The sequence below is a fragment of the Corvus moneduloides genome, chromosome 27 (genome assembly GCF_009650955.1).
Source record: "Corvus moneduloides isolate bCorMon1 chromosome 27, bCorMon1.pri, whole genome shotgun sequence".
NCBI classification, from domain to species: Eukaryota; Metazoa; Chordata; class Aves; order Passeriformes; family Corvidae; genus Corvus; species Corvus moneduloides.
Genome location: NC_045502.1, coordinates 5,502,693 through 5,518,348, shown reverse-complemented (window position 1 = coordinate 5,518,348; position 15,656 = coordinate 5,502,693). Strand labels below are relative to the sequence as shown.

The 15,656-nt window shown below is 54.4% G+C and overlaps 1 protein-coding gene across 1 annotated transcript; it reads right to left on the bottom strand.

Annotated features, from left to right (window-relative positions):
- Positions 1-653: 653 nt before the first annotated feature.
- LOC116435485 (serine/threonine-protein kinase PAK 3-like) lies at positions 654-12,212 on the bottom strand. The gene is made up of 13 exons (XM_032091821.1): positions 12,150-12,212; positions 11,622-11,673; positions 6,283-6,321; positions 5,714-5,919; positions 4,777-4,924; positions 4,012-4,075; positions 3,360-3,408; positions 2,949-3,061; positions 2,575-2,692; positions 1,732-1,831; positions 1,254-1,450; positions 1,024-1,161; positions 654-781 (listed from the first exon to the last, which is right to left on the bottom strand). The coding sequence occupies exons 1-13, from the start codon at positions 12,210-12,212 to the stop codon at positions 680-682; spliced, it is 1,389 nt and encodes a 462-aa protein (XP_031947712.1). The 3' UTR covers positions 654-679.
- Positions 12,213-15,656: the final 3,444 nt, after the last annotated feature.

Below are 15,656 nucleotides of genomic sequence, written 5' to 3'. Positions count from 1 at the left end.
AGTGATGCATATTAAAAACCATCTGTGGCCAGGATACTGCTTCTTTTGAAACCCCTTCAACAGGAAGCGCAGCTGGCACAAGCCCCGCCTTTGGACTTTGCTGCTTGTAACATCCAACAGGGAGATTGAGTCCTAGTTAAGGGGTAGAAAGAAGCGCCAGTGGTGGTGAAATGGCGTGGCCCATTCCAAGTGTCACTGATGACAGAAACAGCCGTCAAGTAAGCTGAACACAGGTGAACCCCTCACCCTTGAGTCAAGGTCTCTGAAGCCTCAGAGATTTGCACATCTCAGCTGGAGGAGAAGGCCGGGAGGCCGTGACTGACACTCTGCAGGAGTGGGCCGGAGCAGTAGCCAGTGCTTCGACATCAGAGGAAGCCCTGCGTGCCTACCCACAGACCATCTGCTGAAATAGTCTCTATGGGCATCCCTCCTCTAGAATCTCCACTCACTGAGGGGCTAATACTTGGTGGATTATTTTATGTTAAGTGGTTTCTGTGTCTTCAATTGCCACAGATGGTGCAGAAGACAACGGGAAAATGAGACTAGCTAATTAGATTACATTATTAAAATATTTTCCTTAATAATTCTACTTTTATATGGTCAGCTAAGTTTAGGCCAGGAGTGGGAGAATCCATTAGCAAGGCGCACTCCTCTGAGCTGGCGGGGCAGCAAGGCCTCCTCAGGCGCAAGCGTCTCCTCTCCAGTCTTCCTGCACTTGCTTGGCTGAGATGATCAGAGCAGCCAGGCTGGAGGCAGGATCGCCTGAGGTCACAAAAGGATGCTGCCCAAAGGAAAAACAAAACCAAAAGGAACCATTACTTCCCAAGATCACGTCCAACAGGCTCAAGCAGGATTCCTCTGCTACAAGGAAGACACACAAAGAGGACCGAGGGCACCATCTGCCCCTCCGCCTTCCGGTCCCGGACCTGTCTCGCCCAGGCCCACGTGGCCCCCCGTCCTCTTTGGCCCTTCACGCAGGCGTCCACAGCTCGCAGGGCTTTTTGCTGCTTTGCTTTTTCTTACCTTCAGGAGTTCCTGGGCAGACCAGCGCCTGTCCTCATCTGTCTGCAGGCAGCAGCGGAGAAAGTCGCGCAGGAGAGCCGAGTGGTGCCTGGGGTTTTGCAGTTTTGGGGCCCCGTTCCTTTCTATCAGTTCTAAAACCTACAAAAAAGGGAAGAGGACACTCTACCTGCTCCTTTCCTAGCCACAACAGCTCCCTCCACACAGAGCCGCACTTTTAAGCTGCACCTTACCCTGAGACGGGGTTCCCTCTGGTAAGGAGCTTCCCCTTCCACCATTTCCAGCCCCACGATCCCCAGTGACCAGATGTCCACTTTGGGGCCGTAGGCTTCTCCTCTCACGACTTCCGGCGCCATCCAGCTGGGAGTGCCGACGCTGGAGCTGCACTTGTCGCGCTCAGGGGTGAGCTGAGCACAGAGGCCAAAGTCAGCTGCGGAGAAAAACAAACCCTGTCAAAGCCAGCTACAACTGGCAAACCCAGCCAAAGGATTGCCCGCTCAAAGCCTGACAAGGCCACGGTGAATCTAGCCGGAAAAGCAGCAGTGCTCTGCTTCCGCGGGGCTGCAGCCAGGGAGATAAGGCACTGGCCACTTCAAAAATGCCCTCGCGTTTCACGCGCTGGCCAAGCAGCGCTTCTGGAGAACTGGCAGTTACCCCAGAGCAGCCCCAGAGCGCATCCCGGGAACGCTGCGCCGCACCAAGGATACCCACCCAATTTCACAGATCCGTCCATGCTCACAAGAATGTTGCAGCTTTTGACATCTCTGTGGATGACTCGGCGGGAATGAAGGAAATGCAGTCCTTGCAGGCACTGAGAGAGAGAGGAGAAAGGGAAAGGTGAAGGTTCAGGACCTGATTTCATCCTGCAAGAAAGGAACGGGCTCGACGAGAGTGACAGCTTTCTCAGGGAATAGTGAGCCAGGGCGCAGCATCCTAGTGCTGTCAAGAGGAAGAGCTTGCTGCTTCAACACTCTTAGACGAGTGTTCCATCTTTCCAAGCAAAGGCACATCTGAGCTTCCAAAAGCCCCTCCTCCCTTCGGTACGTAGCACGTGCCCTTTGGCTGGGGGGCGGCATGGCAAAGATTTTCTTGGTAGCCTTGTGGCAGCAGAGGAGGAAGCAGCACGTTAGACCAGTTCCAGAATCCAACGCCATCTGGGCTGCAATGCTGTCCTTTGAAGCTGAGGGCACCTCCTTTGCCCTTAGCTTGAAATTCTGCCACCAGCGTGCAGGCTTGGAGCGGCAAGGAATGCAGGATACACAGACAGGCTCCAGGCAAAGCTGGCAAGAGGAAACAAGTGCGACACAGCGAGCGAGCCAGTGAGCCAGCGAGCACGAGCGCCGGAGCACAACGGCAGTACGTAAGAGTGCGAGAACAGAGCCTAGGAAGTGCGGGGACACTGGCAGGCAGTTGGCTTCAGATGCTCTTTCTTCTCCGTGTCGTGACAGCAACAGCAAAGCAAGGCCGTGAGCAAGAAATCTCTGCTGTTCTTAACCACCAGTTGACAAGGGCCATCCTGTGCAGGCCAGGGGAAGCACAAGTGGCATCCCTCACCTCCCGACAGACAGCGCCTATCTGCCCTTCCTCGAGGTACACTGCCCCGAGTACATCATACAACGTGCCGCCGTCCATGAACTCCATCGCCAGCCAGAGCTCCCCGTCGACCAGGTAGCTGAAAGAAGAAAAGCCCGGCATGGAGAGAGAGGACCTGGGCACAGCCCAGTCACCCGAGGGGCTGACCCAGCTTTTTGGAAGTGCTCTCCAAGCTGCCTATGCCAGAAGAGATTATTGCAGACCAAGTGCAACCTCCTCCCCTGCACTGGAGGAGAGAAATCCTAAACAGCTCCATTTTCTGCCAGCAACCAAAGGGGTTTGCCACTTTGGGCTTGCAGTATCCTAAAGGAACATTGACATGAGAATAGCCCCACCTGTCTAAGTAGGTAACAATATTGGGGTTCCTACTGTCCCTCATGACCACGATTTCATTGACAGCCAGCTCCTCGGACATCTCCTCTTGAAGCGCCATTTTCTTGATGGCCACCTAAAAGGACATTGAGAGACCGTTGACTTGAGAAGGCGCTCGTCGCACGAGATCCCCAGGAACACGCAGCGAGTGCTTGTGCAATGACGCAGCCCAGCTGTGCCAGAGGGCAGAGCTTAGGAGAAGGACCAAAGCCCGTCCCAAATGCCGTCTGCAGGCTGCTGAGCCTAGTCTGTGCTTCAGAGGAGCAGCCTCTGCCGCAGAGATGGAGCGGCCACCCAAAGCTCCAGCCAAGGCTCGCAGCCGCGGCAAAAGCGCTCCAGAGCTGCAAAATCTGCTGGGGGCATTGACACTTTACCTGTTGTCCTGTGCTGGCGTCGAGGGCTTTATAAACAGCTCCAAAACCCCTAGAAAGAAAACAGCAGCAGAAAAAGCCCTTTAGTCCCTGGCGGTGAAAGCCAGCCTAGGCAGGAGATCTCCCCAGGCTGCCTGGAGCATTTGGAAAACGCCCAGCTGCGGCGCCTCCCCCGCCATTAGCACAACAGCCCAGCAGCCCTCTGCCATGCAGGGTGTCCGGGAGAAAACGGAGGCCCAATGTGAACACCAAGGGCTGCTACAAATCTCCAAGGCACACGCCCGATTGGTTCCGTTCCCAGCCTAAGGGGGACCCTTTGGAAAAACTGGAGAAGAAGAACTTGGGAAACTCTGCCTTGGAGAAGTGTTATCTGCCAGCTCTCGGGTGACAAGGTGCTCTGGTAGGCCAGCATACTGCGGCAGGGGCGGGACATCTTCCAGGCCCTGCTCCTTGCTGCAAGCAAGGCAGACCTTGCCAGCACCAGGTTGTCTTTGATGATGCCTTCTGACTGCTCTGACTGAGCAGTCCTGAGAGGTGGCAGGAAGGTAAAGCCAGAGTCTGACCGTGTTCGCAGCTTGCCTGATGTCACGCTTGACGCTACACCGGCCAAAGACTGGGCCCACGGTTTTGCGTAAGGAGCAGGCGTCAGACTTACCCTCGTCCAAGTTCTTCAAACGCCGAGTATTTCCTCCTCGGCTCGCCCAGACTCACAATGCTCCCTGAAAGACAAAAGCAGTGCAAGGTGCTCACTTCTTTGAAAGGGAGATGCCGCTCCCCAGACGATCCAAGATGCAGCCCCACTGTCGGGAGCTCTGTGCCCTTTGCAGTCACTTGGCTTCCAGCCGCTGAGAACAGCGAGTGGGAGGGCGATCTTCTCCACCTTTCAGCAGCTGGCCTTTCCAAGAAGGACTTCACGGCCTTCAAGCACAGCAGCTCATGTGATAACCCAGAACGATGGGCCTTTGGGAACTGGGCCCTCAGAGCTAAGGAAGGGCCTCCGCAGCCTCTGCAGTGGCACCTGCCGTCACCGGCAGGGCCACTTAGGAGAACAACGTGCACCGGTGAGAGGAGGAGTGAGAACAGTCGTAAAAATGGCAGCCGGAGAATAGCTGGGGCCCGAGAGCTCCCTGGGGCCCAGTCACCCGCTAGGTGCCAGCCTTCTGCTCAACAGAAACAATCTCTGCTTTTGTCTTTGGCACAGAGGGCAGCCCAGGCAAAGCCAAGCCAGTGCCAGCTGCCCTCAGAGGCAGCGGGAACACGCCGAGCGCTCTCTTGCTGCCTCAAAGCACAGCAACCGGCTCTTGGAGGGAGGCCTAAATGCCTCTGTGACACTAAAGCGAGGAGGAACTTCTGGCGCAGCCAATACAGAGACACACAGAAAACACACCGCTCTGGCAGACCAGAAATACACCAGACGTACTCAGTCTCCTCAGGCTCTGCTCCTCTCTCATCTCCAGCTGCTGGGCTGGGCTGCTGGACGAAGTGCTGGCATGTGGGGGAGTGCTGGCTGCTGCAGACCGCGCCGGTGCAGCGGCACGTTGAACGGCAGAGCGCGCGTCAAGAGAGAGCTGGGACAAGAAAGGATTGCCCGTCAGAAAGGTGGTTGGCACAGATACCCCACAGAGCACACGGCAAAAGGAAGGCTGTCAGCCACCGCCAGGCCTCTTTGGCTGGGGGGGTTTTGCATGTGCCCTTCTCAAAGGCAACGGGCAAACCCCAAAGGCTGCTGTGCTACAGCAGCACATGGCCAGGCTCATGCTACATTTTATCGATTTTCTGCAAGACGACTGCAACAAGGTATTGACGAGGTTGCAAAGATACAGAAAGAGGTGGGAGCAGGGCCCCAGAGCCTTGTTGCTTTCCTCCCGCTGTGCTCCCCTGGGCAATGAAGTCACCCTCGAGTGGGCATGGTCGTGTCTGACCAGAAGGCCAGTCTGGTCTACGTTGTGCCGGAAGCTAATTGGTCCCTCCCAGGGGCCAGTGTCTCCTAAGTATCCTGCAAGGCTGTCAACTGCGTCTTTGGACCGTCTCTGGCCGCTGACCACGGGGAGCCTGCAGGGACACCGTGCACCAAGGGGCTCACTTCTACGCTGGCAACAATTTAAAGGCACAATGCTGCCTCTCATCTGATCCCAAGAGACTTTCTCAGGCCCTCTCAGCGTCCCGGCAAAATGGCGCTCAAATGTGAAAGTTCAGAAGCCATTTGCCAGGGGTCCCTGGCCTGGCTGAAGCAGCACTACGTCATGGCAGGCACACAGCCCCCAGCATCTTCAGGCACGAGCGGCAAGGGCTGGCTCGTCAGAAACTTGAAGCTCGGCCCTGCACCAAAGGCAGTGCCAACCACAGGTGCCACTTACTGGCTCTGCACGTTCAGGCTGTGGATGGACAACAGATGGAGGCTTCTTGTCATTTGGCTCCTCTTCAGCCTCTTCCTCAGCAAGAGAGGGAGCCAGAGGAGGTGCTGACCCTGCTGGTGAGCCCTGCAGACAGACAGCAGTGAGAGGGACAGGGAGCAGCCAGTCCTTCAGGAGCTGCTTTCTTGTCAGCTCCGGAAAGCTGGTTTCTTTTCACCCAGACTAAGGGGAAATCAGAAACTTTGATCAAAGTGGGATTCTGAGTCGTGAAATTCACCCTCTTAAGATGGGCAAATTAGGTGATGCTCCGTCTTGCTGTGCATTTGATCTTCCACCCTGGCTAGAATCAGCAAGACACCTTTGGCCTGCCACACTTGCCTTTCATCTCTTGAAAGGCTCTTCAATGGAAAATTAGGAAAGAGCCAGTGCTCCCTTTGCTGCTGCTGATGCCAGCACCGACTTGGGCTTTCTTTCCACCTCTCAGGCTGGCACTCTACCGCAACAGGCCAAGCTCACAGCTTGCTGCACAATTCTTACATGCCAGCAAGGTCAGAGGTTCCTTTGCCACTCACCAAAGGACGGGCGTGTCTCCATCCGCGTGTGAGGTGAACCTGCAGCGAGCAAGGGAAAAGGAACCAGATGCCATTAGAAAAGTGCCTGTGCTGGGGAGTCCCACAGGACAAGTCAGTCCCAACAGCGAGCATTTTCCTTTCCCAGCATCCCTCCAGGAGCAACACAAGATTTTCCCACAGCAAGCAAGAGAACAACAAGGACACGATACTAGGCTCTCTCTACTTTTGTCACTGAAGAAATAGAAACACGATCACAGAAATGCCAAGTGTCCTTTAAGTCAGAGCTTCTGTTCTGCCCAACAGCTCAAGCAGCTTTTTCCTCTTCTCTTTCCTGCAACCTTTCTTTTCGTTTGTTGTTGTTGTTGTTGTTGTTGTTGTTTTATTTGTTTCTTATTTTTTAAAAATAAATTGCATACACTAATTCCCATCAATTTGCTGCAAATGATACCCCGGGAAAGCTTCCACAAAGGGCCCCATAGCTGTGGCGGTTCTCTTCTAAAGCAGCCCAGGAACAGCTCCTGGGTTCAGGAGCAAAGCCTAACCGGTTAGGAGCTTGCACTTCATCGCCCAGGGAATCGCTCTCTTGGCGCACCGTAAAGGGTCACAGCAGAGAGCCAAGGCCTCTAATGGCAGGATTTGGAGCAAAAAAGTGCTTTCCCTCACTCCTGGCCAAGTTTTAGAAGTACTTGTGAGACTCCCTGCCAGCCTGCAATTTGCAGGTTGTCTCGGCTGAAGCAGCAAGCTGAGGAAATGACAGTGTCCAACGCCACGCGCTCTCCCGTGGAGGGAACGCAACCCCTGCAGGTTACGTTGCAAATACTCTCCACCCGCCAGCGAGTGCAGACACCCCCTTTTTAGCTGATGCTGTTGGCAGGAGCTTTACCAAAGGAGCGGCATCTTAATGGCACTTTTGCTCCCAAGTCAGCTTCATCACTACAAACAAGCATAAAGAGCAAAGTGAAGCAAACGCCGTGTGATGGCTACCCCCAGGATAAACCTTTACTTACGAGTCAGGTGGGTCAGGAAGTAGCCGGAATACGCCACAGAAAAAACCGTGCAAACCGCGGCACAGACTTGCCCGATCATTCTAGCAGTGCTGTGCGGGTTTGCACACTGAATGCCACCCGGGGGAAAAACCAAGACTCCTCTCGGGGTGCAGGCCGTCTGCTGAGAACGCCTCAGTCACGAGGGTCCTCCTGCAGCGAGCAAGCCAAAGAGCTGCTCTGGACAACGAGGCCTCGCGCGCACCGGGACAACGTTGCATTGACAGCACTGTGATGCGGCCCGGCTCCCTTGACGTCACAATAGCAGCCGCTCTGGGTCTGTTGGCATAGTTACGCCCAGCAACCAAAATCTTCTGTACAGCTGACGCAAAAGAAAAGCCTGGGAAGATCTCCTCAGTCGTAAAGCAGGAGAAAAAATCCTTACCGTCCATAAGCCAGTGCTCAAGGCATCCCGGGGTAACGCCGAAAATGCACCGATCCAGCAGGGCTCCAAGAAATCCAAGCAAACGTGACTTTTCCTCCCCAAGGCTTTGACTAAAAGCAAGTGTGCTTGTTCCTGCTGGCATCTTTGTTGCTTCTGAAAGCCCTAACTGCTTTGATGACATTCAGGGGACAAAAGAAGCCAAGGAAATCAGTTTCCAGGAGTATTGCAGTGCGCAGTTGCTTCTTGAGCACGTAGGTGCATGCTGACCTTTGCTCTGACTCAGTTTGGAGCCTGACCTCCCTTTCTGACAGGGAGATGTTGGCTTGTCTCCTGACACAAAGCTCCTCTCTTCCTGCTTGCTCTTTCTTTGGCACCTTAACGTTGGACAACATGCAGAAGAGCTGCGCGCGGATTCTTGGGCTGCCACGGTTTTGTTGTGTTGCAGCTCTGGCAGCAGCCTTCCGGCTACCGCTGTGCGGTGGCCTGCAGGTGCCGAGCCCAAAGAAGGCCTGTTTCAAACAGTCAAGAGCTGCAGCCTCACAGATGTTTGCCCAGGCTCCATGCTCCCTGTAAGATTCCTTGCAGACATTTGGATAGCCACATCCCAATGAAAATGAGATGCAGTCATTCCCTTCTCTGTCAAAAGCTCCAGTTAAAGCCAGGAGCCAGCTCGAAAGAGGAGAGAAAGTACTGAGTGGGAGAGGGAAACAAGTGCATGCAGCTCCTCTGGAAACCAACTCTGCTTGCCCGTGCAATAATGGCTCTGGGCTTAGCTTGCTTTTCTGGTGACTCAGCACAGACACATCCTGTCTGCTGGTGGACAACTGCTGCAGTGTCTTTGAGGAGCTTCACACTAGGCTCTTCACACTTCGGATGCTGCGGGTGGCATTTGAAAATCGATGCAATGGCTGAAAGGCCCAGCTGCACCTTGAAATTCTGTTGCTGAAAAACTGCAGTAATTTACCAGGATAATTCCCCCAATTTGAAAGCGTCTCGTTTTCCCCATCTCCTAGACAGCTCACATCAACCAGCCAGTTGTGGAGCTTACAGAAGGAAGAATGACACCTTAGCAGGGAAAGCCGAGCGTAGGCCCTCGGACTCCCTTGAGCAGAGCGCGTTAGCGCCCCAAAAGGACCAGAGAGGGAAGCGTTTGGGGGACGTGCCGTTTCAGCCCTCCTTGGCTCTTCGATGCCCCGTGAGCGCCAGGAAAGGGGAACAAGCGGGGCCTGCTCCCTCCTCCTGCCCCGCCGTGAGGGGCGGCTGGCGCTGGGGGATGCCAGGGCACGGGGGGCGGGTGGGGGGGGGCAACATCTCCGCAGGGCGGGCGGGGCGGCAGAGGCCACGGGGCGCGGGGGGCGGGGCAGGGCCCCTCTGTGAGGGGGGAGAGCCTTGGGCCGCTGGGAAGCAGCGCAAAGCCATCAACGGGACAGCCCGTCCAGAGCGCACGGCTTCGAAGGCGCTGTCCAGCTTAGGCACAGCGTGGCAAGGAAGGGAATCTTCCAGGGCTCTGGAGGTTTTACAGTTTTTTATTGCCAGTCCTGCTGAAACCAAGGCCTGAAACCAAGGGTCTTCCGGCTACTTCTTCATCTTCATCTTCATCTTCATCTTCATCTTCATCATTCTGTCCTCCTGGTGACCTGTTCAGGCTGACAGCTCATGCCTGGTCCAGTTCTGCTGAGTCCCAGCTTTTTCTTTCATAGCTTAATCATCAGTATGACGATTCGTCCATTTCTACCTCAAGGATAATTCTCAGCTCCCCTACATCAGCAATACTCTACTCTTAGCTAAACAATGCTCCATTAATGAAGCTTTCTGGGGTCTAGAGTCCTAACTGAAACCAGCTAAGCTAAGAAAATCTCAAAACTATAAACTTCCTAACTACGGAACAGCTCATTATAAAACTCAGGGGATGGCCGAATCTTCTCCTAAACACGGTACATCCCCTCGTCACTCCTCTGAGCTGGCGGGGCAGCAAGGCCTCCTCAGGCGCAAGCGTCTCCTCTCCAGTCTTCCTGCACTTGCTTGGCTGAGATGATCAGAGCAGCCAGGCTGGAGGCAGGATCGCCTGAGGTCACAAAAGGATGCTGCCCAAAGGAAAAACAAAACCAAAAGGAACCATTACTTCCCAAGATCACGTCCAACAGGCTCAAGCAGGATTCCTCTGCTACAAGGAAGACACACAAAGAGGACCGAGGGCACCATCTGCCCCTCCGCCTTCCGGTCCCAGACCTGTCTTGCCAACACCTGCCTAAGCCACGCCCACCCTGCACCTAAGCCCCGCCCACACCCGCCTAAGCCACGACCACACCGCCCTAAAGCCCCGCCCACACCTGTCTAAGCCAATGCCATCCTGCCCCTAAGCCACGCCCCGCGTCGCTAAGCCCCGCCCACCCCGCACACAAGCCACGCCCACTCCGCACCGAAGCCACGCCCATGCCGCATCGAAGCCCCGCCCACACCACCACAAGCCACGCCCACCCCGCCGAAACCACGCCCACATAGTCCAAAGCCACGCCCACCCTGCCAAAGCCCCGCCCGCAGGCCCCTTTAGCCCCGCCCACCCCGCGCGAAGCCATGCCCATTGCGCACTGAGGCCCCGCCCACCCCGCCGAAGCCACGCCCGCTCTGCACCTGAGCCACGCCCAAAAATGGGCCAAACTAGTCCAGAACTGCTGATGAACACTGGGGGAGGGGCGGGGAGGTTAAAAACACCCCCAAAACAACCCAAACAACCCCAAAACCCCCAAAAAATACTCCCAGAAAAACCCAGGAAAACCCCCCAAAACCCCCCCCAAAAAATCCCCCAAACCCCCACAAATAAAAACCAAAAATGCCCCAAAAGATACCAACAAAATAACCCAAAAATACCCCCCAAAAACCACCCCAAAAACCTCAAAAAAAGACCCCCAAGACCCCGTCCAAAAACTACCCCCAAAAAACCCCAAAAAATCCAAAAATACCCCCCAAAAAATCCCAAAAATAACCCAAAACCCCCCAAAAAACACCAAAAAAACCACCCCAAAATAACCTCCCTCAAAAAACACCAAAAAAACCCACCAAAAACCCCCCAAATAAACCCCCCCCAAAAAATCCCCCCAAACCCCAAAAATACCCCAAAAAATCACCCAAAAAAACACCCCCAAAATGGGCAAAACCTGCCCAAAATGGCGGACGGACACTGGGGTAGGGGCCGGGTGACAAAAAAACCCCTCAAAAAAAACCCCAAACCCCCCCCAAATACTCACAAAACACCCGAAAACACCCCCTAAAAAAACCCCAAAGTAACTCCAAAAAAACCCTAAAAACCCAAAAAACTCCCCCCAATAACACCCCCAAAAAACGCCCAAAAAACCCCCAAAAGCTCTAAAAAAACCCCCCAAAATAGCCCAAAAATAACCCCAAAAAAATCCCCCCAAAACCGCCAACCCCCCCACCCAAAAAAACCCCAAAACCCCTGAAAAACCCACCAAAATCACCCAAAAAATAACCCCCAAAATGGGCAAAACCTGCCCAAAATGGCGGACGGACACTGGGGAAGGGGCCAGTGACAATAAAACCCCAAAAAGCCCCCGAAAATAACCCCAAAAAACTCCCCCCAAAACCCCCCAAAAATACCACCAAAATCGCACCAAAATACCCCACAAAACCCCCCCAAAATACTCCCAAGATAACCCCACACCCCCAAAAAACCCTCAAAAATCCTCAAAAAACCCCCAACAATGGGCAAAACCCACCCAAAATGGCGGACGGACACTGAGGGAGGGGCCGAGGAGGGGCCGGGTAACAAAAAAACCCCAAAAATACCCTAAACCCCCCCCCCCAAAAACACCAAAAAAGCCCCAAACCCCCCAAAACCCCCCAAATCCCCCCCAAAAAACCCCCCAAATCCCCGGCGGTGGGCGGGGCCTCACCTGTCTGCAGCAGCCCCGAGCTGCTGTTGCCGATGCCGAAATAATCCTCGACCTGGGGGGGGCACCCCTGGGGGCGGGGCCAGGGCTGGGCCCCGCCCACAGCACCCCAAGCCCCGTCCATCCGGTCACAGGCCACGCCCACGCGTCCCGTTAGCCCCGCCCACCCCGTCTAAACCCCGCCCACGCTGCACCTAAGCCCCGCCCACGCGTCCATTTGGCCACGCCCACACCCGCCCTAAAGCCACGCCCACCCTGCACCTAAGCCCCGCCCGCACCCGCCTAAGCCACGCCCACACCGCCCTAAAGCCCCGCCCACACCTGTCTAAGCCAATGCCATCCTGCCCCAAGCCACGCCCACTCTGTGCCTAAGCCACGCCCCGCGTCGCTAAGCCCCGCCCACCCCGCACCGAAGCCACGCCCACTCCGCACCGAAGCCACGCCCACTCCGCACCGAAGCCCCGCCCACACCACCACAAGCCACGCCCACCACGCCTAAACCACGCCCATAGAGTCCAGAGCCACGCCCACCCTGCCGAAGCCCCGCCCGCAGGCCCCTTTAGCCCCGCCCACCCCGCGCAAAGCCACGCCCATTGCGCACTGAGGCCCCGCCCACCCCGCACCGAAACCACGCCCACTCTGCACCTAAGCCACGCCCACAAATGGGCCAAACTAGCCCAGAACTGCTGATGAACACTGGGGGAGGGGCGGGGAGGTTAAAAACACCCCCAAAACAACCCCAAAACAACCCCAAAATACCCAAAAATCCCCCCCCAAACAACCCAAAAACAACCCCAAAACCCCCAGAAAATACTCCCAGAAAAACCCAGGAAAACCCCCCAAAACCCCCCCCCAAAAATCCCCCAAACCCCCACAAATAAAAACCAAAAAAGCCCCAAAAGATACCAACAAAATAACCCAAAAATACCCCCCAAAAACCACCCCAAAACCCCCAAAAAATGACCCCCAAGACCCCGTCCAAAAACCACCTCCCAAAAAACCCCAAAAAATCCAAAAATACCCCCAAAGAAACCCCAAAAATAACCCAAAACCCCCCAAAAAACACCAAAAAAACCACCCCAAAATAACCTCCCCCAAAATACCCCCAACAAACCCCCCAAATAAACCCCCCCCAAATAAACCCCCCCCAAAAAAATCCCCCCAAACCCCAAAAATACCCCAAAAAATCACCCAAAAAATCACCCCAAAAATGGGCAAAACCTGCCCAAAATGCTACATCTGCAGCTTCCAGAGACGAAGAGAAAGAGATTGAGGTGGATGTGAAGGAGGAGATGGAGGAAGAGATGGAGGCGGAAATGGAAGAGTACATGGAGGACATGGATGTTGATGGAAAAGACGAGGAGGACAACATGGTCCTGGGATGAAGAGGGACTCCAGCAGTAGGACGGGTATGTGCTCCCCACAGGCAGAGTGGGTGCCCTGCTGCCAGGCTGGGGCTGGGCTGGGTGCCCCGCTGAGGGACACGGTGCCCCGTGGGCTGCATTCTGGCAGCACAAGCACCATCCCCAGCCTGTCCTGCACTTGCTTTGGCTCACACAAGCCCCATGCCAGTGCCTGGGGCCTGACCCCCAGCCCCAGCCAGGCTCAGCGCTGGCAGCAGAGTCCCGCTCTGCCAGTGTGTCCCAGCCTGGGGCACATGGAACAGCCCTCTGTGCCTGACTGCAATGACTGTGTCACTTGCTTTTCTTCCAGGACTGATGGAGATCCAGGGCAGAGATGGCACCCTTCGGTAGATACCTTTTAGGGTTTCTTTTTCTCTTCTGTAAATACGTTTAATATAGTTTTGATAGATATGTTCTTGTAAATACCTTCTATAGATCGTTGTTGTTACAAAGGTTCTTACAATGTAAATATGTTCTGTAGTTGGTTTTTGTTGCTGCTCTTATCTAAATAAAGGATCTTTGTTTTTCACACCTCAGTTCTCTTGGCATTTTCTTTGGGCACAGGCCTCCATGGACCAAGAGTTCCTTTGGAAACCCCCTCTGTCACCAGACTCTGGTACAAGCATAACACAAATTGATCCTCGTAGTTAAAGGCGTGACATGAATTGGCACAAATTTGTCCCTTGGACTTTCTAGCACAGTAAATGTCAGTGCTCCTAATCCCCAATTCCTAATGAAAGCTTTCAGTCTCCTCACCTGCCACAGACATGTATTGCCGAGATTTGCTTCTGGGCTCTGGCCTGAATCTCGCTCTGGAAATGCCAGTGGCTCAGCTGAGAGCTGTGGCAATGATTTACATTGCATTGAGAAGGGCCACAGTCCTGCAAGGGTCTTTCATCAGGAGCAAAGAGCGGCCTGGAGTGTGGGCAATGCTGGATCTGTACCACGGACTGCTCATCCTTCACCTTAATGTGGAGCTACCCCCAAAGCCGCCATGTATCACTTTTTCTATTTCCCCTGGTGTGGATATTTTGGAGCAGCTGTTCCATGTGGCTTTTTATGGTGATCCTGTGGGAAGCAGCCATTCGCCTGCTGTGATATCCTCACAACTAAGATGAACTCCTCATTCCTTTTGATTTTATTTGGGGTTTTTTATCTGTTTGTTTGATTGGTTTGTGTGGGTTGGTTTGTTTGGGTTTTTGTCTTTTTTGGTTGGAGTTTTTTGCTTGCTTTTTTAGAAATGTCTGGTGAAGCTGGCACAGCCAAACTCAAGAAAATGTAAACCAGGTTCGACTTTCCAGAAATTACTTTGGACTGGGTTTAGCTGCATCTCCCAGGCTCAGGATTATCAAGATATTTGCAGGTTTTGCTCTGCACCATCAGCCTGCTCAGATTCTGCTCGGAAGAAAGGGGACATCATTCCAGGCAGCCTGGACTGAGCATGTGGCTCCTGAGTAGGGTTTGTTGTTTAGGAAACCTGCTCAGGCTTTTCCATTCTTCCCTTACAAACAGGAAAACTTCTCCTGGGCCTGTGTGCAGGCAGAGCCCTGAGAAGAGCAGTTGGCACATGGTGCAGTGGGCTGGGACAGCCAGCTGCAGAGCTCAAGGGAAGAAGCCCAAAGTGCCACAATGGCTCCTTGGCTTCATGTGCATCACCTGTGTCACCATGGTCTCCTTGATTCCATGAGGCCCCACTGGGTCACAATGGCTCCTTGGCTTCATGCGCATCACCTGTGTCACCACGGTCTCCTTGATTCCAGGAGGCCCCACTGTGTCACAATGGCTCCTTGCTTCCATGAGGTTCCGCAGTGTCACCATGCTCACCTTTGATCCGCATTGTCATAATGGACAATTGCTTCCATGAGGCCCTGCTGTGTCACACGGGCCCCTTGGTTCCATAGGCTTTATATTGGAACAATGGACTCCTTGGTTCTGTGAGCTACCCTGCTTTTTGCAGAGGTGTCTTTGGTTCCAACAAGGCCCCGCTGTGTCTCAGTGCACCCTGGCTTCCATGCGCATCTGGAGTATCACAAAGGCTCCTTGCTTCCACGAGGTCCTGCTGTGTCACAATGGATCCTGTGCTCCATGAGGCCCTCCAAAGTCATCATGGACCCTTGGTTCCATGAGGTTCCATTGTGTCCCAGTGGTCGCCTTGGTTCCATCAGTTTCCTTAGTGGCACAATGCTCTCCATGCTTCCATGATTCCCCACAATGTCACAATGCTCTCCATGGTTCCATGAGGCCCTGCTTTGCCACAATGGTCCCCTTGTGTCCATGAGGCCCCGCTGTGTCCCAATGGACGGATGGTTCCATGAGGTTCCATGCTGTCCCCATGGTCTTCTTGAATCCGCAGTGTAACAATGGACCATTGCTTCCAGGTGGCCTCTCTGTGTCACAACGGGCTCCTTGATTTCATGATTCGCCACGGTGTCACCATGGAGCCTTGTTTCTAGGAGGTTCTGTACTGTCACAATTGTCTCCTTGATCCCATGAGCCCCTGCAGTGTCACAATGGCTCCTTGCTTCCATGAGGAACACAAAAGCTTTGCATCAACACTGAGCAACAGCTGCTGAACACACCTGGGAGCACCTGCTTGCATCAAAAGAGGGCTTCAAGCTGAGAACGGCAGCAGCAG